Source organism: Scyliorhinus torazame, chromosome 17, assembly GCF_047496885.1.
Source record: "Scyliorhinus torazame isolate Kashiwa2021f chromosome 17, sScyTor2.1, whole genome shotgun sequence".
NCBI classification, from domain to species: domain Eukaryota; kingdom Metazoa; phylum Chordata; class Chondrichthyes; order Carcharhiniformes; family Scyliorhinidae; genus Scyliorhinus; species Scyliorhinus torazame.
Genome location: NC_092723.1, coordinates 7,725,520 through 7,748,383, shown reverse-complemented (window position 1 = coordinate 7,748,383; position 22,864 = coordinate 7,725,520). Strand labels below are relative to the sequence as shown.

Sequence of the window (22,864 nt, the reverse complement as noted above, 5' to 3'; positions counted from 1 at the left end):
AACAGTTTAAAACGATTCATCCCGATCAATTTGGACTTATCCCATCGCTGGGTCAATCACATACTTGGGGACTTTGGAGAAAAAGGTCCCTTAGGTTCATGATTGCTTCAGGTCAAGTAAAATGACAGCTCAACAGGTTAACACATTGCTTTATTTGGTAGGCCTAAGAGCAGACAACATTATTGCTAGAAAAGAATCATCGATCACCTGCTACATCTGAATAAGATCTAAAATCATTCAACCACCTTAACCTAAGCAGCACCAAACTCCTCAGAAGAGCTAAATTTAATGATCATGTCCAGCAGCCAGAAGAACCTGTTGACTCATTCATAACTTTCAACGTAACAGAATTAGACACTTCAGCAAACTGTGCAAGGCTAAAACAGCTCAACAAACAGAAGATCCAAAGATGCTTCGTGAGGTCGAGACGACACACGAAGAGGATACAATGATTTGCTTGTTGGGCGAGGTCAAAGATTCCGGATTTTCATATTGGAATGCAGGCACTGCAGTTATTGGTCATCTCACACTGAAGAAGAATGAGGACTTTTACACAACACTGGTCACGTACAGGTTCACCCGTCACAATACAGCCTGGCCCCAGCCGAACTCCCGATGGGCAAGATCTCCGCACACAACTGCTTAGAAAACTAATACCAGGATTTTTAACCAACGATTACCAGGACTTCTGAGCAAGTGCGCAGTCCTGCCTGCAGAAAACAGACTTCCCGCCTATAACAAAGGCTTTTAAAAATAAATTTAGAGTACCCAATTATGTTTTTTTCTAATTAAGGGGCAATTTGGCATGGCCAATCCACCTAATCTACGCATCTTTGGGTTGTGGTGGCGAAACCTACACAGACACGGGGAGAATGTGCAAACAACAAACGGACAGTGACCCAGAGCCGGGATCGAACCTGGGACCTCAGTGCCGTAGGCAGCAGTGCTATCCTTTACGCCACGTGCCCCCCGCTCATTAGCTGCACCACATACTACAAAGGGACGGCAAAGGTCCGGACTAAAGACTTCAGGTGGGGGGGCTGCGAGGGTGAGGGGGGGGGGGCCGCGAGGGTGGGGGGGGGGCCGCGAGGGTGGGGGGGGGGGCGCGAGGGTGGGGGGGGGGCCGCGAGGGTGGGGGGGGGCCGCGAGGGTGGGGGGGGGCCTGCGAGGATGGGGGGGGGGCCTGCGAGGGTGGGGGGGGGGGGCCTGCGAGGGTGGGGGGGGCCCGCGAGGGTGGGAGGGGCCCGTGAGGGTGGGAAGGGCCCGCGAGGGTGGGAGGGGGCCGCGAGGGTGGGGGGGCCGCGAGGGTGGGGGGGGCCGCGAGGCTGGGGGGGGGGCACCCCCCACTCTGAAGGGCCTGTTCCTGTGCTGTACTTTTCTTTGTTCTTTGATCCCAGTATAACTTCGGAGCAGAACAGCTTTGACAAATCAAATTACTCACAAAATAAATCATACAAGCAGCTTATATTAACATTTTATTTTGGGATTAATAGGAGCAATTCCATTGTACAATTAATCATTCTTTTCAAAAATGTGAGGGTGTCACATCTGTATGCTGTCCAAGTTTCAAGTGACATTGTTATCAGTAAAGATTTTTTCTGTGGTATCTACCCCCAATTCAATGTGAGCGTTACTGAAACTTCAAATTAAAATCTGTAGATGACACTAACAATAAGCACATCTGAACATTTTCCCTCAATAATACTTTCATAGAATTTACAGTGCAGAAGGAGGCCATTCAGCCCATCGAGTCTGCACCGGCCCTTGGGCAGAGCACCCTACCCAAGCCCACACCTCCACCCTATCCCCATAAACCCAGTAACCCCACCTAACCTTTTTGGGACACTATGGGAAATTAGCATGGCCAATCCACATAACCTGCACAACTTCCAGGACTTGTGGGAGGAAACCGGAGCACCCGGAGGAAACCCACGCAGACACGGGGAGAACGTGCAGACTCCGCACAGACAGTGACCCAAGCCGGGAATCGAACCTGGGACCCTGGAGCTGTGAAGCAACAGTGCTAACTACTGTGCAGCCGTGCCGCCCGCGGTACTGTCAATTTGTACATTATTTGGGGGGGGGGGGGGGGGGGGGGGAAGAGGAGGAGAGGAGAGAGCCACGTGATGTGAGCGGCTGGGTTTACTCGAACTCCGGCAACGCTGTTTGCATCGGGATGATGGCTGCCATTGTTTTTGATGATGATTTCAGCTCAGTGACGCAGGTCTTCTGCGTTCATTCTGATGAACCACAAAGTATCATTGGGAGAATGGGGGAGTGCAGAAGAGAATTTGACAGGGCAATCTCCCTGGTGAGGGCCGCCTACCATTCGTAGAAATCTTGCCCCATGCTGACCGATTCGGGAATTGGGAGCCAGACGAGGAGTGTTTGAGAGCCCGGTCTCTTGAGATGTGGGAGGCAAACCCACGATTGACTTTGAAAATTGGCTGCCATAGTTTAGCAATCTTGATTTGCAGGCTGGGCGCATCAGGTTCGACACAGCACATTGTATCCAGTCTTCGAGGCCTGGGGTAGGATGGAGCCCCGAACTACTGTCTTATATCATCCTTGATGTGGAATGCCGGCGTTGGACTGGGGTGAGCACAGTAAGAAGTCTTACAACACCAGGTTAAAGTCCAACAGGTTTGTTTCAAACACTAGCTTTCGGAGCACTGCTCCTTCCTCAGGTGAATGAAGAGGTATGTTCCAGAAACATATATATAGACAAAGTCAAAGATGCAAGACAATGCTTTGAATGCGAGCATTTGCAGGTAATTAAGTCTTTACAGATCCAGAGAGAGGGGTAATCCCAGGTTATAAAGAGGTGTGAATTGTGTCAAGCCAGGGCAGTTGGTAGGATTTCGTAAACCCAGGCCAGATGGTGGGGGGTGAATGTAATGCGACATGAATCCCAGGTCCCGGTTGAGGCCGCACTCATGTTCTAAGCATTGTCTTGCATCTTTGAATTTGTCTATATACATGTTTCTGGAACATACCTCTTCATTCACCTGAGGAAGGAGCAGTGCTCCGAAAGCTAGTGTTTGAAACAAACCTGTTGGACTTTAACCTGGTGCTGTAAGACTTCTTACTATTATATTATCCTGTTCTTAATGTTTGTCGTGAGTGCTGGAGGTGGCTGATTGTGTCGAGTTATTCCCCACCCCCCCCGGCCCCCCGGTCCGGGCGGGGCCTGGGTTCGAAGTTGTCTGGGCGTTGGGGCCATGTCAATGCAGTGGTGAAGGTGCTTCGTTCGATGGAATTTTTGAGAGATCCTGAGGCTGTTTGATGATCCTGTCATGGCTTTGGCCTTTCCAAACAACATAGTGAATGCTATTATCCAGCTGTTCATCAATAATCCTCGACAGCCTGTGGTCATCTGGGGCTATGGCGACTTGACTTTACTTATTCTGTGCTAATGCTCTACACATTCATAAGATTGAAATGGAAAAATATGACCAGTGCTACAACAAATGTTTTGTAATTTATGGGAGGCAAGAATTGGAATGTAAGAGTAGAAAGTATTCACTGAAATTTGGACCAATATTGAGATTACTTCAAATTTCAAAGTAATTTTGTTTAAATGAATCAGAAACTCTCATTGTTAGGGATCGGGATGGGGTAGCTAACCCAAGTGTGTTCCTGGAGGACAATATTCCATTGCTACTAAACTTGAAGATACTCCAACACTGGTTAAAATGTTCTAACCTTTTTCAAACAAGGACATCTATGGCCAGTTTTCCTTTCCTTAGCATGAGCGGCAGAGAGATCAGTTTACAATAGAGAAGTAACTTGAGGGTAGTGTTTGTTATAACTGATAAGTCATCTCCCGACAGTCATTGCAATGACTTTTAGGTACAAATACACAATGGCCTTGGAACATTAAAACATTCAGACCTAGCATTTGCAGTTCTACCAAATTTAACCCCTTTGAAGTTTCTTTTGCTCATGTTGCATTGTCAGTCGAGGCAGTGTCTTGAGATGGACAGAGAGCTGGTTAGCAGACAGGAAGCAAAAAGTTGGAATAAATGGGTCTTTTTCTGATTGGCAGGCAGTGACTAGTGGGATACCACAGGGATCGGTGCTGGGACCCCAACTGTTCACACTATATATTAATGATTTGGACGAGGGAACTAAATGTATTATCTCCAAATTTGCAGATGATACAAAGTTGGGTGGGAGGGTGAGCTGTGAGGAGGATGTAGAGATATTTCAGCAGGATTTGGACAGGCTGAGTGAGTGGGCACATGCATGGCAGATGCTGTATAATGTAGATAAATGTGAGGTTATCCACTTCAGTAGCAAAAATAGGAAGACATTATTATTTCAATGGGTGTAAATTGAGAGAGGCGGATACTCAGCGAGACCTTGGCGTCATCGTTCTGCAGCCGCTGAAAGCAAGCGTGCAGGTACAGCAGGCAGTAAAGAAGGCAAATGATATGTTGGCCTACATAACGAGAGGATTTGAGAATAGGAATAGGGATGTTTTACTGCAATTGAATAGGGCATTGAGTATTGTGTGCAATATTGGTGTCCTTATCGAGGAAGGATGTTCTTGCTATGGAGGGAGTGCAGCGAAGGTTAACCAGGCTGATTCCTGGGATGGCGGGACTGTCATATGGAGGAGAGAATAAGTCGGCTAGGGTTATATTCTTTGGAGTTTAGAAGAGTGAGACGGGGATCTCATAGAAACTTAAAGTTCTAACAGGATTCGACAGGGTAGATTCCAGAAAGAATGTTCCCGGTGGTGGGGGAGTCCAAAACTAGGGTCATAGTTTGAGGAGAAGGGGTAAACCTTTTAGGACTGAGGTGAGGAGAAATTTCTTCACCCAGAGTGTGGTGAATCTGTGGAATTCACTACCACAAAAAATCATTGGGGCCAAAATATAGTGCGATTACAAGAAGGAGTTCGATATAACTCTTGGGGCTAAAGGGATTTGGGGGTGGGGGTGGGGGGGGGGGGGAGGTGGGATCAGCACTTGATGATCAGCCATGAACTTAATGAATGGCGGGCTAGTCTCGAAGAGCTGAATGGCCTCCTCCTGCTTTGATTTTCTAAGTATGTTTCTTTGTATGAGTGAAGTGGTCTGGACCTTAGAAATGCATCTGCAAGTTCTCAAAAGCCACGAGACGGTTGGGTATTTCCTTGTTGTGGATGACTAGTTTAAATCTGAAAGAAGATGATATGACTCTCCTCACTATTATAAAACTCCAGATACTAGTGCTTTGCCCAGCAATGAAGGGATCGGATCCCTTTGAAGCATCATTTGACCAAACAGGAAGCTCAATCGTCTAATGTGGTCGGTTAATTGAGTGGGACACAGAGACAGAAAGTGACATCACTTGCTTTTTATCCTCGCTTTGCTAGCAAAGTTAAACTAACAAACCTTCTTTCAAGGACTCAAAAGATGTAGGCAAGACCATAATCCCCTCCTGTATGCAAGAACTTTAAAAAAGGGAAGATTTGAACATTTAGCCTGGTGTCTTTACCATGTGATGTTGACTATTAGATCAGCGACTATGAACACAGGAACTGGAGTACCATTCAGCCCCTTCTTCCACCCTACCCCCCCAACCTTGCTTTAACATTCAATGAAATCACAGCTGATCAGCGACTTTACTCCATTTACTGGTCTTGGTTGCATAACCGTTATTACCCTTGCTTAACAAAATCTAACAACGTTATTAAAATCAAGTGAAGATATAAAATAAATCCATGCATCCAGGCAAATATCAAATTCTGACACAGAGGGGAATAATAAAAAGACACTTGAAAATGAAAATCGCTTATTGTCACGAGTAGGCTTCAATGAAGTTACTGTGAAAAGCCCCTAGTCGCCACATTCCGGCGCCTGTTCGGGGAGGCTGGTAATTAAAAATACACTGAAGATTTCAGATACTCTTCCCGTCAATATTCAGAGTAATTAGAAAATATTGGGGCCAGGATTTTCCGGTCCCTGAATTCCCCCCCAAACTCAACGGTCCCTTGGCTGGTCCGTTAAGTTTTCCGGTCACCTCACGACGATTCCAACCACAGATAGGACTCGAAAATCCTGGCCATTGTCGCTGCGGCAGTTTGAGTCTCCTGCTTAAGGAGAGCAGTCGGACACTCCCAGGTTGTGATTTTGCGCAGATACATTGACATTAAGTTCTTCACAAATGCTGAGTACATGGCAACAATTTTATTCCACCAGATGCATGACCTGAACATGAGAGACCTCTAATTTCTAACACTGCAAGGAACACATTGACTGTGATTCTCCCGTTTGAAGACTAAATGCTTCAAGCTGGTCCTTGGGAGCAATGCTGATGTGACATTCAACGGCACTTGGAAAACGCTTAAACTAGGATCAGGGTTTTCGTGCTATTCAATGGCTCATTGGGATTTTCGCTGGACCTGAGGTGGTTCAGAGAAGAGTGAAAATCTTCCCATCTGTAGACTTAAACCCTTTAAGCTGTCTCCAGCATGTCAAGTTCAAAGATCTGTGAGATAAAGGCAAAAGTCTTCCCTTTAATGCGGTGGAAACCTTTGATGTGGTTTTTCATAGTCAATTTCATTGCCCTTTAACTCATTGAAGCCTCTCTGCACTCCTGGAAGCCTGAAAGCTTTCAACTGCATTGTTTACATTGAATTTTACAGACCAGTAAAAGCCTCTTGATTGACAGATCCAGGCAGTTTCAAAGGGAGAATTACCATTGTTTATTTATATAGCTCTAAAGGTGTCCATTAACTCTGAAGTACTCCCTCTTTTGAGCAGCCAGTTTTCTGCCTAGAGTTATTTTTAAAGAGGATGTCTCTTTGGGCTGAAGAGCTTCCTATAAAGAGGTGAGGGGGCAGCACTCCCTGTTTCCCAAGACCTTTGTCAATTCATGCCACCGGTACTCCGGCTGGTGGGGGAAGAGCTGTTGTATGCCAGGAGGCAGGTGAATTGGGTGTCTTGCCCGATAATGATATTAAAATTAGGTTTAGTCAGGTATTTGCATGTTCCTGCCTGGTTTGGGCGGGAACCTTGTCGAAGCAGGCGGGGCAGGCTGGGAGACCTGCAACGAGTTTGATGCCCGGTGTGAAACCCGTATTTTTCCTCCGGCCGACGCTTCAGGCCTTAGCGATTCCTGCCACTGGCTGGTGACCCTGGAGAATACCCCCCCCACCTTTGTCTTGCAGGAGTGGCCAGTTTTCGAACAGGGCGTAAATAAGCCTGAAAGATGCTTGTCTATTGGTGAGAAAGGACACCATGTTTACAGGCAAAGGAGGTCTCAGTTTCATGCTTCAGTTGAAAGGCAGCACTTCCGATAACCCTGCACTCCCTCAGTACTCCAATAAAGTGCTCAACTAGATTGTGCTCAGATCCCTTGACTGTAGTTTGAACCCAAGACCTTTTGAATCGTAAGCAACCATTAGGCCAGACAGACACTTCCAAATTGGACCAAGTATTTCTTAAATGAATACCGGCTGCGATTTAGCGATTCTTTGATGGACTGAGAATAATAAAAGTTTACCATAGCAAAGCCGACATCAGCCTTCTTCAATGCCGGACCATCATTCGTCCCGTCTCCAGTCACAGCCACCACCTGTCGCATCTCTCCAATTGTGCTGTCAATGATACCTGTTTAAACAAAATGAAAGTTCAACCGAGGCCTCGCAACTACCTCATGATGATCTGACGATGTGCAATTCTTAATGAGGAAGTACTGGCGCTTTTGGAAAGCAGAGAAGTTGTATTAGTAATTCAATTATTACTTTACCTATAATTAGCAAAAAACATCTCAATATCATTGCCCATCAATGACAAATAATGCAAAATGCCTTCCATATTATCTTTCCAGCAATTACTGTACATTTTACGGTTATATCTTATACCAGACACACTAAAGGCAGATAGGGGTTTTAAACATTTTTATATAGATTTCTATCTTCATAGCCCAATTTCTTTCTTAAACATGTATTATTTTCTCTATTCAAAATTGATGAAAATCAGGAATGAAAATTTGAGCATTTGCTTTGGTTCAAGTTTGCACATGTTGCAGGTTTATAACTTAATTTCTCACACTGGGGCACTGAAACCCAGATTAATCCCATTGATTCTGTTCACCTTTGCCAAGTTTTGCTTATCTCTGGCCACACATGTTGATGTTTCCTACTCTTACCCACAAGGTGGAGGAGTGTCCAATGTAATCAGTTTAGTTTGGAAGCATGCCCCCTTAGCAAAGAGCTTTATGAAGACTCGTCTAAGGAAATCTCACATCACATCTGGGCTAAAGCAAATACTAGCCTGTTAAAATAGGTTTATAAAAACTTACAACATAATTAGTCAAAAGTGCTTTGACAATTAAATCCCGTCTCCTCAGTACTTCCAAAAATAGCACAAAGACCAAAACAGCACTGGAACAGGCCGAGGCCCTTCGGCCCTCCAAGCCTGTACCACCCATGGCCAAAACCCTCAGCACTTCCTTGTGCCGTATCCCTCTATACCCATCCTATACATGTGTTTGTCGAGATGCCTTCTGAACACCATTAATGTATCTGCTTCCACAACCTCCCCTGGCAACGCGTTCCAGGCACTCACCACCCTCTGCGTAAAACCAAACCTGCCTCGCACATCTCCTCTAAACCTTGCCCCACAGATCTTAAATCTATTCCCTCTGGTGATGGACTCCTCCACCCTGGGAAAAAGTGCCTGCCCATCCACTCTATCTATGCCTCTCATAATCTTGTAGACCTCTAACAGGTCAGCCCTCAACCTCCATCGTTCTAATGAAAACAGTCCGAGTCTATTTAGCCTCTCCGCATAGCTAACAGCCTCCAGACCAGGCAACCTTCTGGTAAACCTCCTCTGCACCCTCTCAAAAGCCTCCACATCGTTCTGGGAGGCGTACAGTAAACACCCCATGACCATTAACCAAGTGGCACGGATTGTGTCAGCATACCTACAGATCCACAAGGTAGCACTTTGTAGAAATGGTCATGCACGACTGACACATATATAATTATTTAGGGATGAATGAATTTAGCAATAGTGGTGTAATCAAAGCAAAATCCTGCGGATGCCGGAGATCTGAAATATAAACTGGAAGTGCTGGAAAAACTCCGTTCCGGCAGCATCTGTGAAGAGAGAAACTGAGTCCATGCTTCAAGCCAATATGACTCTTCTTTGGTCTGAAATGTTAACTCTATTTCTCTCTGCAGAGATGCTGCCAGGTTGGCTGCACTTTCCCAGAGTTTCCTGCTTTTATTGGAGTAATCAACACTGGGTAATTAAACTTTAAGCTCCTGCTTATTCTGACCCATGTGGTGTTATTTTACATTTCTTCCAAGCACAAAGAGCATCCCTGACAACATGTCCTACTTCAAGAACTAACCCCAACACGCATTTAGAAAATAAATATATAAAAGCATGAAAAAGTGAAATGTTTGCTTCTAGTGGGCAGTAGCAAAAGGTGCAGTCCCAAACTCCGCAGTCAAATCTGTACATGTAGGGAGCATTGGGTATTATCCTAGACAAATTCTGATCGCTAAACCTTTTCACGTAACCAGTTTAAGCCTTGTTCTCAGTGTGGAGCTCACAGTGTAGAGTTTCTGACCATGTAAAATGGCTCAAGGAGCATTGCACTCTTGAAATATGCTTGAAAACTAGAAAGAGAGGAAGGGGGCCAGCAACATAATTCCCATCGGGCCGTCAAAATTAAAGTCACTGCACTCAGTTAAAAAACAAAATATTGAATCAGAATTTTGTCCCGAAGGGTTGCGTCCTCTTAAAGGGTGTTTCGCTTTGAGCACCTTTGGAAAAAGGTGCCAATGACTATCCATAATAATCTTTATTGTCACGAGTAGGCTTACATTAACACTGCAATGAATTTACTGTGAAAATCCCCTAGTCGTCATACTCCGGCGCCTGTTCGGGTACACTGAGGGAGAATTCAGAATGTCCAAATTACCTAACAGCACATCTTTCGGGGCTTGTGGGGTGGAAACCGGAGCACCCGGAGGAAACCCACGCAGTCACGGGGAGAATGTGCAGACTCTGCACAGATCAGAGACCCAAGGCAGGAATCGAACCAGGGACCCTGGCGCTGTGAAGCAACAGTGTTAAACACTGTGCTACCATGCTGCCTGGCGTCTTCTCAGCTGTTAGCGAAACAGTTTTCCTTCAAACGGCTTTTCTCCCCATCAGTTCTCGATTGCAGTACCACAGGTACTGGTGAGATCCATACCCCAATGACTATCCTTTATTCTTGTGTGATCCTTGACAGTGAGTACCCGTAAGGGTTCCCAGTAGTGGCCACTGAACGATAATCAATTACTTTTTCACTCTTATCCAAAAGATACAAAGACCAATTGCGATGTCCCCAACATTGCAATAACGCAGCAGAGACTGAGGATCCAAGCTGTCACGCCCCTGGCTTGTATGGCTCCGACACTATGTGCACTAACTTGTAGAATCACAGAGGGGAAGTGGAACTTGTTGTTCCAATAGCAAGGTCTCCCGGGAGGGAGAGAGTTAAAAGAAAATGAGAGGAGTATGCTGAAGCAAGGATCAGAAATCATTGCATGACATGCTTTTAAGCACACTTATTAACTCCAAAGGCAGCAGCTTCCCCAAGTTGCTATTTCACCAACTGAGCTCATCAATTTGAGTTAAAAGGACAGCAAAGTGATTCTGAATGTTGACTTTTAGTCACAATCGGCCGGATTCTCCGGTTCCCCAGCCGTGTGTTTCTCGGCAGCGCGCCGTTCGCTGGCGGCGGGATTCTATCTTCCCGCCGCTTGTCACGGGGATTTTCCATTGTAACCATCCCATGCTGTCAGGAAACCCGTGGCCGGCGGGATAAGCGAATCCCGACGGCCAGAGAATTCCGGTCAATGTAAGGATCCATTTTTCGACTGAATAAAGCTGTTTCTTTGCTTCCTGTTGGCACAGTAAGGGACGGGGAACTCTCGAGGTTGAATTTTAATGAGCAGATTTGCAGGAGGATGTTACGTTGCAGACTGAAGCTCTCTCTAACATTGCTCGCCTTGAAGTTGGGAAATTCAATCCATAAGCAGTTTGGAATGATAAGATTCTGGATGCAAGGCGCCGTGTGTGCAAGCTGATGAGTTAATTTAAGAAAAGGCTACTCTGAAAGCGTAATGGAAGGGGCCTTTCCCTCAGACATTCAGATAATTTTGGATTTAAAAGGTAAATCTGATGCACAAAAGCAGACCTCTCCTCCAAAGAACCGTAAGTGGTATGAGGAACTTCCATCCATTGAAGTCCCCAAAACTGCACTCAAGGATTAGTGCTGATTCGAGAGGCTGTCAGTCAACATATTCCTCTTCTTGCGTAGATCTTTACGGAGCTTCAGACATAACTTAGCTTTGTACATGCAGCAGGGAAATGATTTAGAAGTTTCCTACAAGATAAGGAACACTAGTTATTTTCAAAAGGCTGGTGTGGGCATTGGTCACCCATGAAAAGACTAACCTATTTTTCCAATGTGATAGTAATCTAATGTTTAGATTCTTCCCTCTAGCAATTAGCATGATTCATATGCAGAGGCCTAAATACATCGGAACAAGATACACTTAGGTTGAACAAGTTTGTGCTCAATGGTTGTATTGTATGGACAGAAATACCCTTTTTAAAAACTAGTGCAAACCAAATTAGTTCAACTCAAATAGGGAGACAGCTTCACATGTTTAATTTCTGGATTGAGATCAAATATGCAAACTTTGACAAAGAGTCATCCAGACTCGAAACGGTAGCTCCCTTCTCTCTCCACAGATGCTATCAGAACTGCTGAGATTGTTCAGCATTTTCTGTTTTGGTTATTTATGCAAATTTCAAGCGCAGGTTCTAGCTTTTAAATTGTTTAATTTTATCGTGCTCAATTTTGTACAAATGGCTGGACTTTTCTATCTGTACACTCACTGGATTCTTTGCACGAGGCTGATATTTGTACTTTGTAACACTTACTGACAACATTAGACAATACAAAAGCATTTCACAATGTTGAATATTAAACCATAGCGATATAATTAACATTAAAGCAGCGTTCCTTATAACCATGCTTCTCAAATGCAATTTCACAGGTAGAAAACAATGTGTATCGTCATTCAGTCCTCCCGTACCCCATCCTTACCATCACCAACTGTTGACCTGCAACATTGAGTGACTGACAGTACACGCACACACACAACTTCAACCCAAAATCAAGAATCAAAACACTTGCAGACTAAGATGTGCGCATTCAATTTGATCATATATCTATTTCAGTCGGAAACAAAGCAGGTGTGTTACTGAACAGAGCTTGATTCAAATACCTTTCACTAGTGTGTGTTTATCTGTAGGGGAAGATCGTGCAAGGACACGGAGACTTGGCCAGACCTTATCCAGACGATCTTGCTCCACCTTAGAAAAAAAAATAAATGTGAAACATCGATGCAATCAGTTAATGACAAAAGCCAGAAAATGCAATCGTTCAGTGTGCTCTCTTTGTATTTAAAACTGTCGTAATTAATGTTCGGAAGCATCCTAAAAGTATTGTTCATCAAAATGTTTGTTACTTATATACATTATAACAGACATATTACCGTACATTCTATCACCTCTTGTGCTGGTACAGGAATAGCTTTCGGAGGGTTTGCTGCAATGTGGAGAGCAGAATTCACCCATTGTTTTTGATGGTGTTGAGAGGGCGTTTCCCATTTTACAACGAGAAATCAGTTTTTATTTCCTACCCACAAATGGGTGAGATCCTGGTCTGTGGTGTTCTTGAATTACTGCCTTCGTATTTATCGTGTTGGGTGTTCCGCTATACAAACGAACCAACACGGTTGTAGATGGTACAACTCGGTTTTATTATTCTTGATAACATCTACTGTATACTTCTGGCTGTGGTTCGTACTTTACCAGTTAACCTGTGGACCCAGCCCTTGCACTATCTTAGAGAGGCACTCAGCACATGGTGTATGTCTGAGTGGCACGCTGTGAGCTCTGTGCTCTGAGCTATCTCCTGCTGGAATGAGCGGGAACTGTGGTGTTCCCTGTTTTATAGTGCATGTGCTCAAACTGGTGATTGGCTGTGATGTTGCGTGTGTGTTGATTGGTCTGTTGATCTGTCCATCAGTGTGTGTGTGTGTTTGCACCATGATATGTTTATATGAATATCATGACAGTATTTATTGAAGGAACACACCATAGCTGTGTATATGTTTTCAGAGAGAGAGGCCACGTAATGTACATGCGACGCACACTCACATCTGCAGCATCCCACTCTACCTTCACTTCTTCCTGTAGAGGAGAGCCAGGCACCAGTGGAACGGATTCAAATAGCACTGCAGGGCATACAGTACACGCTGGCCATCTCGAACTATCTTGAGCAACGCCAAAAAGCCTAGCTGAACGTTTGACCCAGAGGAAAGTGACTAAAAGCACAAATGAGCAAGAACCAGCTGTGAACATGGAAAGAAAGACATTGCTGGCAAGAGAGAGAAGATAGGTCATCCCTTGGCTGCAGAGTTCGGAGATTTTGATCTCAAAGACCTAGTTTCTAAAACATTATTTACATTTGCAGTGCTATGCTGAATAGTTTCACAACACTGCAATCCATTGGAGTTAATGCGTATGCAGGACAGTGCTCTCTGCAGAGAGACATGAAGACTCTCCTCCAATACTTGAAAGCTGCTGAAAGAGTGGAGGGCTATGTTGCCCAGGCAACTGCACAAGAGTGAAGATGTGGGGCGGAATTCTCAAGTTTGGTGCAGGGAGGCTCAATCGAGGCATTGAAGGGGATGGTTATCAGGGGAATGGCACAAAGTCACAATGCTCGTTTGGAGAGTTGGTGCAGACACGATGGGCCGAATGGTCTCCTTCTCCACTGTAACAATTCTGCGATATGCACAGGAAAGTTCCCCACGGAGTCACCTGGCTGGCTGGCAGCTGATGGGTTTAAAGGGTAATGGGGGGGGGGGGGGGGGGGGGGAGGAGAGGGGTAGAAATCAGGAACAGGTTACGGAGTTGGATGATCAGCCATGACCATAATGAACGGCGGAGCAGGGTGGAATAGTCCACTCCTGCTCCTATATTCTATGGTTCAATGGTCCTGGTGCCATATTGAAATACAATCCAACACACTCCTTTCACTCTCCGGCCCACCTGTCTTCACCAGACTATCAGGATGTCAACAACTGAGGAAAAAAGCTAGCTGCCTCAAGAAAAAGTCTATTCCTTGATTCAACCGCCCTCCCTCAAAACCCATCGCCTTAGAGGCACCCATGCCCGACTTTGACCTCTACCCTCCACACCTGGTCTTCATGCACCCCCTTCCAGTAAACGAGGTGGTATCTCTTTGAGCCCCTTCTTTGAGCTTCTCATACAGCTTCTCTCGCCCTTCCATTGTTCGACTTCCTCATCCACCCCACGAGCCCTTGCCCTTCTCTCTCTCCGCCCCCACCCCTCCCCTCACCAGTCTCGAGTCATCAACTTTGAACACCCACTTTACACTGATGAGAATGGGTAGATTTTTATTAGGATTAGGCAAAAAAAGGGAAATGGATCAAAAGCATTTAATGATGCTCAGATCATCCATTATTTCACCGAATGGTAAAATGTTTAATGGCCTGTTCCTCTTATGTTCTCAGCTGGAGAAATTGAACTTATGGTGATCATATTTCATCACCGTCTCATCTGTATGTGCCTGTCCATAAAGGGCAGATGCTTCCACCAGGTGTCAAGAGTTGTTGACGGGGTACTAACGCAAGGCAAGACCCAGCATTAACGGCCTCGCAGCTTCCCGTGGCCTCTTGCGATCACCTCAAAAATCAAGCGGTACCGCGGAACTCTAGACCACGCGCCTGATCTGATATCGAAGTGGCCAAGGCAATGTATTTAACATATTTCTAGTTTTCAAACATGATTGCTACCATTGGGGCATGCACATATTAAATATAAACCAATGTGCCGAAATCATTTAAAAGTGCCATCTTTGCTGAGCAGCAGAATCTGCATTAGCCGCGTCAGCACTTGTTCTGAAAAATTGAACAGAACAACGTGCAAGTGGCTGAACTGCTCCTGTTCGGAGTTCACTGCCGATCGCTCTTAAGAATGAGCAAAGTGTCATGTGAGAGTACCTTTAAGACATGGATATTTAAGCAATGTACCTTTAAGAAAACAGTGATGTCAGAGAGTGGGTGGAGCTGGGCTTTAGATCAGCCATTTTGCAGTTTAGTTTTGCAGTTTGGAGGAAAAGAGCTTGGTGTGTGTATGTGTTTTGCAGTGAGCTGGATCTCTGCCATGAAAGACTATCTCTGGATCATTTGGGTGATTTAAACTTATAATAGTGAAGCCTTTAACTTGATGTGATTTTGTTTAAAGATGTTAAGTCTCTTGGAAGTTTGAAGGAACATTTTAAGGAATTATTTACTGTGCAATATTTTCTGAGTTACCTTTGAAGTAAGGGGTGTTAAGAGATCCAATGTTTATTTAAGATGTTAAGTTGAGTTCATGGAATAAACAGTGTTTCGTGTTTAAAAACCCACGTGTCCATAATTGTAATTCCACACCTAGGGAAAAAGCCGTGTGCTAGGAAAAGCAACAAATCCATTAAAGGGAGAGGTTGGTTGAACTCCGTGATACACTTTGGGTTCGGAAAACACCACGCCCATAACAAAAGTAAACGATTGATGGAACCAGCACGCGCTATTTCACCTGCTAAATGTCAGAGAGAGAGACTGACAGGTCACCACACAGTCCTGGGCAAGAGTTCGATGTCAGTGACTGGTGGAAAGCACAAAGTATTTAGAGAATATAATGTACCTTTTAACACCCTAATATGAATTAGTACATTTGTATCTGACATAGGGCGCTCAATTTACAGCTCATGGGTCAACTGTCATCCTTGAAAGCCTCCACTGTGGCTTTTGGTTCTCAATGTCTTAACCTCTGGGTCCGAAACCAGTCCATAGTTCCAGTCCCAGCAGCGGCCAAGGTGCTGGAGCTGCTCGTTGAAAGCTCTGGGGTTTTCACCCATACAGGGTAGACCACATTATTAGTTAATGTGGGGAACTTGGTTCACATTAGAGGGTTGGAATATCACAGCGGCTCTAGAAAAACGTCCAAGGTATTCATAGGCGAGAATGTTGGCATGTGAAATCACAGTCTCTCTCCAGCCTGAGGATTGCAATGTCACAGGCTGAAGAGTAAAGATGCATTCAACTAATTCACTGCAATGCTGGAATCATCCAGTTCTCCACAGCACTGTTGTGAAATTGAGGAAAGGTGGGTTCTACACACACGCTGAAGCACAAGCAAGCAGTGCTCCTCAATGGCCTTACAGCAACGATTAATTATTACTAGGCTAGTTAGTTACCGAGGGACACAAGATGTAAGACTGTCAGAACTCAACATTTATGGTGTAATTTTCCTCTAGTACGACATGAATTTCCATCCTTCCGGCCAAGATCACTCTCCTCCAGGAAAATGCCAGAAGCAAGCCGGCTAAAAATACTCTTGCTTGTAGTTATCAGAAGACAGGACCCAGCTGCTCCAAGTTAAGGTTAGAGTCCCAGAAGAATTGCATCAGTGATAGGACAATAAACAAGACTTGAAACACGCAAGGCCCGTCATCTGTTATCCGTCATTGCTCACTTTGAAAACCGGCCCAGATTGCTATGCGCAACAGGTCACCGTTTTACTGACCAATATCGTCTTGGCTCAGCAGGTGTGTGGGGACGATGGCTGCGGGCTCAAGGTGACTGGAGGACTAGACTGACACTCCAGAGCAAGTCCTTGTCAGAGTTCATATCCTACAGATAGTTTAAACCGTCTGCCTTTCCTGAAGGTTAAAGGTCTCTTTGGATGGAAAGGATAGTCTCCTCCCTCAAACAAGGTCAAAGGCAGAATGAGTGATTATTCATTTTAGTTCTATTTTGGGGACATCGAGGTCACAGAACAGCAGGTTAAACAATCAAACTGAGATGTGATAAGGCATGACAATGTATTTCCCCCCCATATGTTTGTTTTAAACCAGTAATTTCATGAACACAAGAATAAGATAGTTATTTGATTTCATTACTAATGTCATCATATGGTTGCATTATAAAATTGGCAATGATTCCCAAATCTGCTTAGCCACACAAAAAACAAAATTTGCACGAGGGAAAATGGCAAATAAAAAAACCTCTCTTGCCAGCCCCAAGTTAAGAGTTAGCTTGGAATGGCTGTGACCTCACTGCGACACTTGCCACCTATTGCACACTTACAAAGGTGCCTGAAACCATTCCATTGTTTTGCCAGTAATACAGCTTCATATTATTTACAACACAGAACAACCCGGACAAAAAATAACCTTGCAATATCCTTCTGTGAACCATGTGGAGTATTTACATCACAAAGGCCTGCAAGATGCAGTCGGTATTATTTCACAGGGCGAGAACCAGAGGCTGTCCCGAGTCTTGCCTGTTCAGTGGGGGACTTAAAACGCGCTGTACACCGTTGATAAATAAAAATATTCTAATAGTTTTAGAATGCAGCCCGGGTCTCCAAAATGTGCCGCAAGCAACTTTGCACGCTTAGCTCGGTTAACAGGTTAGAGGAAACCCAAAACACACGAGAAGTTCCCCTTCACATCCTATTGGTCAGTTCCAATATGACATTTCCAGTGTTGATAGCTCAGCTGTCCTCATGGTTATTTAGAAAGAGGAGGGGGGGTGGGGGTGGGGGGAGAAAATATTTTGTACATTTTGCCCCTACATGAATTTTGCAGTGATCTCAAGGCATTAAGCGTTGATATGTTCCTCCAGCTTCATTCTTCTACGTGGTCAGCTTGAGAATGCGGTCCCTGCACCCGAACCTCCCACTAATCTAGGCGTTATTCTGCAGCTCACATTTGACATGCGCCATACCTCGCCCTTCTCATTGCGGATAAGCCGGTTGAATTCTTTTCCTTCCAGGCACAGGAAGTCTTCTCCTGGGTTGAGGATGCCGCACTTTGTGGCAATGGCACGGGCAGTGTTAATATTGTCTCCAGTCACCATTCGCACAGTTATACCAGCTCGCTGACACTTTATTATGGCATCTGGAACCTGCAATCGCAATGAACCAATTTCAGTAAATGAATTGGGCCAGGGGTATACTGGTATAACTCAAAATGGCATAATCCTTGTAAAAAAAAAAATCCAAATTAATAATTCACAGAACTTTTTCCAATATCAACTTGTTTCATGTTTCCATCAGCTGATCCTTGCAGCTTTAGGATAATGATCAATTCCTAGAAGTTGGGTTATTTTTTGAACATTTTCATTTGGATATCTTGCTGAATCTGACAAAATTAGTTGCTTTCTGAAAAAATAACTTTTACAATTCCAAATGATGCCTCCGAGCATTTAACACCAGAGTCTCCACTAACATACTTTAATCTACCTAGAAATGCATCATTGATTTGTACGGAGGCCGACCCAATGAAAACATCTGAGAAAACTTTATTTTCAGTTTGTCACAGCGAATAAAGCAAGAACAGTTTATGACCTAGGATTCTATTCCAACCAAAACACAGATGTGCACTCGGGTGGAGAAACTAACCGGTCGGCCATTTCATAGGGTGTTTCTTACAAGTAACAGCAGGTCAAAGAATGGACACGTAACTATATCCCATTCCGAAATAAAAAAAGAGTCACAAAGCTTTCACAAACTTCAACTGCAGAGTAGCAATGATGAGAACATGACATTCGATATACGCTTAATGTCCTGCAGTCTGAGAGATGCAAAGTGGGGCAAATGCTGGGTTTAACGGTAGAAATTGGGCAAGTATAAATTGTGTGTGTGTGTGTGTGTGTATATAGATACGTATGTATGTTTTGTGGGGTAGAAAAAGAGAAGGAAAGATAATAGATTTCACTGTGCATGTTTAGGTCATTCAGGACGTATAGTTGGCAACAGCGAATGGGTTAAATGCAATAAACAGCGACGTAAGCTGACATGGAATAATAATAAATGCCTTTCAACACAAGCAATAAAATTAGCTGACAGAGGTGTAATTATTTTCACCAAGAAAATGGAATCAACTGAACTGTTTGTGGCTCTTCAGAAAAGGACTGTTTATTTATAGATAATAAGCATCTCTAGGCATACTGTGAACAAGTTGTTCAGCATGTGACTTCGAAGAATTTAAATTAGGAATAGACTCGTATAAGATATCAGGTACTTAGTGTTATACATTATTTAAAGTGGACTGCATTGTTAAGCATCGTTCATAAATTATCAACTCGACAGGCACAATTATACTAGCTCTCAACTTCAATACACGATTTTAAAGACATCCATCATCCCAAAATGGAGGGTTTGCAAAACTGATCATAACTTTATCAGTTTAGACAATATACATTTGCCTCAGGGTTCCTTATGGTGCATTTCGGGTTGTTTTTCCCCCATACAGACAGCTCAGTAATGTGTTCAATGCAAGTTAACCAATGTGCCTTTGACCAATGCGCCCATTTGCAAGATGTGTAGGTTTCTAAAGACTTCAAAAAAATAGACAGACTTTGAGCTTTGCGGTGTGATTTGGGAAAGGAGACGAACAATGAGAATTGGCCAATGGTAGCAACTGCTGTCACACACCTAACCACCGGCAGAGTGGCAATGCCGCACCAACTGGGGTGACGTGGATAACTTGTAAATTCCGTTGTATTTACAGCACCTAAACAGTCCAGCTGATTCCTGCCCGTTCACTCTCCACATACACCGTTACTCACTCTGTCATCGAAGCCCATCAACAAATTCTTCTCCTCCCATCTCCCTCTAGCTTCAATCTCCCTTCAATTGCATCTCTGCTCTCCGCCGCAACTTTTGTGGTGAGTTCCTAATTCTGGCCATATTGCGGGCAAAGAGATTTTTCCTGAATTCCTGACTGGGTTCATTGGTGACGATCTCCGATTCATTGTCCTTTATTCTGGTCACCCCCACAGGTATTACCATCTTCTCACAGCTAACCCCCCCCCCCTACCATCAAACACTTTTGTGGTCTCAAAGCCTTGGTCAGGTTACTCCTCAGCCTTCCCTTTCCTGGGGAGAATCCTCCCAGGCTGTTCAATGTTTCTTGGTAGAAATAACCTCCTAGGTAGGATTTTGCTTACTGCCCAGCCCCGTCACCACCACCCTGTTAAGTGATGGTGGTGTTTTTTGGCAGGGAAGGATTGGACATTCTGGTGGGGCGGAGAGTTAAGGTTAGGGGTTTAGAGGCACAAAGGAGGTAATATCGAGGTGGGGTCCCACTAGTGTGTACAGGGCATATGCCAAAGGGAGGAACCCCCTTCCTTCCTACCCCAGATACCAGTTTCCTCCACCTTCCACCACCATATTTTGGGGCGAAGGTGGATTTATGCTCATGACTGGGTAGTTAAAGGACTCGATAGGCCGAGGGGCAGGTGGGCTGGCTGATGCTTTATCCGCCCACTGTATTATGGGGGAAAAGATCAAGCGGGTGGTGGGGCCAGTCACCCATCCCATTTTTGTGCCGCCCGCCAAAAACATGACCGGTGGGGGCCTAAAATTCACCATCCCCTCATTTCTGGTATCACCACAGTACAAATGACTTACTGTCTGCAGTACCTTTACTTTAAAAAAATTCCAATTAAGCGGCAATTTAGAGTGGCCAATCCACCTACCCTGCATATCTTTGGGTTGTGGGAGTGAGACCCACGCAGACACAGGGAGAACGTGCAAACTCCACACGGACAGTGACCCGGGGCCGGGATCGAACCTGGGACCTCAGCGCCAAACGGTAGCAGTGCTAACCACTGCGCAACCCTGCCGCCCTTGCAGTATCTTTACATCCTTTTGATAATATGGAGGCCAGAGCCGTTAGTGAGGGAGGAAAACTGCAGAGAATGTTTCCTTTCATGGGCGAATCCGAAACTAGGGAGCACAGTTTTAAACTTAGGGGTCATCTGTTTTTTTCTCTCGTGCGACTTGGGCGCACTCTGCCTCAGTAACAATTGAGGTGGAGGTCATTGAATAGTTTCTTAAGGTGGAGGTAGATAAATTCTCGTTGGGCAAGGGAATCATGGCATGGTTGGAAATGTAGAACTTGAAACACAAACTGATCAACCATGATCCTGTTGATCGGCGGAGCAGGGTCGAGGGGCCTACTTTTGCTCCGATTTCATATGTTTACAAAAATAAAATGTTCCATTTATGAATAACTGCGGCGTTTGCAAAGTATAGTAGCCAATAGTGCAGAATTGTAACTTATCAGAAAAGGACGTGCGTCTCAAAAGTGCAACTGGTTAGAGGGAGACTACTTTGCATTGTACTGCAGGGGCAAACCCAGCCTTTTGGGTATTAACAGTTCTCCATTTCAAATCAAAGGTTATGTTCAAGATAGCTAAATCACACTGACAAGAGTTCAAAAAGGTTGGTAAACAGACAGTGAATGATTTTTATGCTGATGGCATGCTTGTTACAACAAAGCTGTCACCATTAGGCCAAAATAAACATGTTTAAAATTTATGATTCGCCTGTCATTGGTCATAGTCTGTGAGGGCACTGATGAGCAGTGGACAACTTCGGCTAGACACTGTGGCACGATGCTTAGCACTGCTACCCCACAGTGCCAGGGACCCAGGTTCGATTCCGGCCTGTGTGCAGAATTCGCACGTTCTCCCCGTGTCCATGTGGGCTTCTCCCGGATGCTCCAGTTTCCTCCCAGTCCATAGATGCGCAGGTTAGGTGGGGGTTACGGAGGATAGGGCCCGGGTAGGGTGTTCTTTCGGGAGGTTGGTGCAGGCCCGATGGGTTGAATAGCTACCTTCTGCATTGTCAAGATCCAGAAAGTTGAGAGAGAGATGAGTGCGAGCATTGGGGGGGGGTCAACCACACCCATATGTACTGGTCCTGCCTCAGAGTTCTGGATGGCCTTCTTCGAGGCCATGTCCAGGTTGAAACGGAGCCGTGCCCGTCTCTGGCGGGCTTCAGGGTGCCAGAGCACCCAATGCTCTGGAGAGGGAAGGGGGCGGACGCTCTGACCTTTGCCTCACTGATCGCCAGGCGGAGACTTCTGCTCGGATGGAAGTCGGCAGCGCCACCCAGAGCCTCGGAGTGGCTCTCAGATCCCGAGGCTGGGAAAAATAAAATTTGAGATAAGAGGGTCCAAGGAGAGATTCCATGTCACTTGGAAAGAATTCACAAGCCTATCCCAAACCTGTTCGCAAGGGGGTGATAACTGGGGGGGGGGGGGTTAGAAAAAGGTGGGGGGCAGAGAATGTCGCCTGTAAGGAGGGGAGCTGGCGAAGAACAGAGGATGAGTGGGGGAGGGGCATCCACAGGAGGGAACACAAACCCCTCCCACACAGGCTGAACCGGGGAAACTAACGACCCACCCTCCCTCGAAAACCCAAACTCAAGGGGACGCCCCCACCCCAAACACCACCAGCGAAACGACAACAACCAGCAAGAGAGGGGAAGGATCCCAGCTATATTTGTGAATCTGTGGGTAAAGCTCGGTGCATCTCCCACTGCCAAGCGGTAGGAGCCCCTGTAAGAACCCGCCCAAATTCTGTGAGAATTAACACAACTGTAAAAATGCAAAATAGTATTCGGACCTCAGTCACGGTTATGGTGACAGCAAGGGGCTAACGTCTTGTTGTTTTTATTTTGTTACTTACCATCACCATTGTGTTGTTATTTATATACAAAACTCTAAAATGCCAATAAAAATATTTTTTTTAAAGAAATGAGAGAGAGAGAGAGAGAGAGAGAGAGAGAGACAGAGAGAGAGGGAAAGAGACAGCAGCTGAGAGAGAATCAGGGGGTCAACCCCAACATCAGATGGATATGCTACAAGTCAGCCTTGGAACAAGGGGAAAAGGGTAGGCGATCTAAAACAGGGCAAGGTC

General features: G+C 45.2%; 1 protein-coding gene across 5 annotated transcripts in view; it reads right to left on the bottom strand.

Moving 5' to 3' along the window:
* LOC140393675 (plasma membrane calcium-transporting ATPase 1-like) overlaps positions 1–22,864 on the bottom strand; it is a 182,490-nt gene that overhangs the window by 35,375 nt on the left and 124,251 nt on the right. For all 5 annotated transcript variants that reach the window (XM_072479964.1, XM_072479963.1, XM_072479961.1 and 2 more), the window contains 3 exons: positions 17,879–18,058; positions 12,299–12,386; positions 7,498–7,604 (listed from right to left, as the gene is read on the bottom strand). In XM_072479964.1, the coding sequence (XP_072336065.1) occupies positions 7,498–7,604; positions 12,299–12,386; positions 17,879–18,058 (375 nt within the window). The remainder of the gene's footprint in view (positions 1–7,497; positions 7,605–12,298; positions 12,387–17,878; positions 18,059–22,864) is intronic.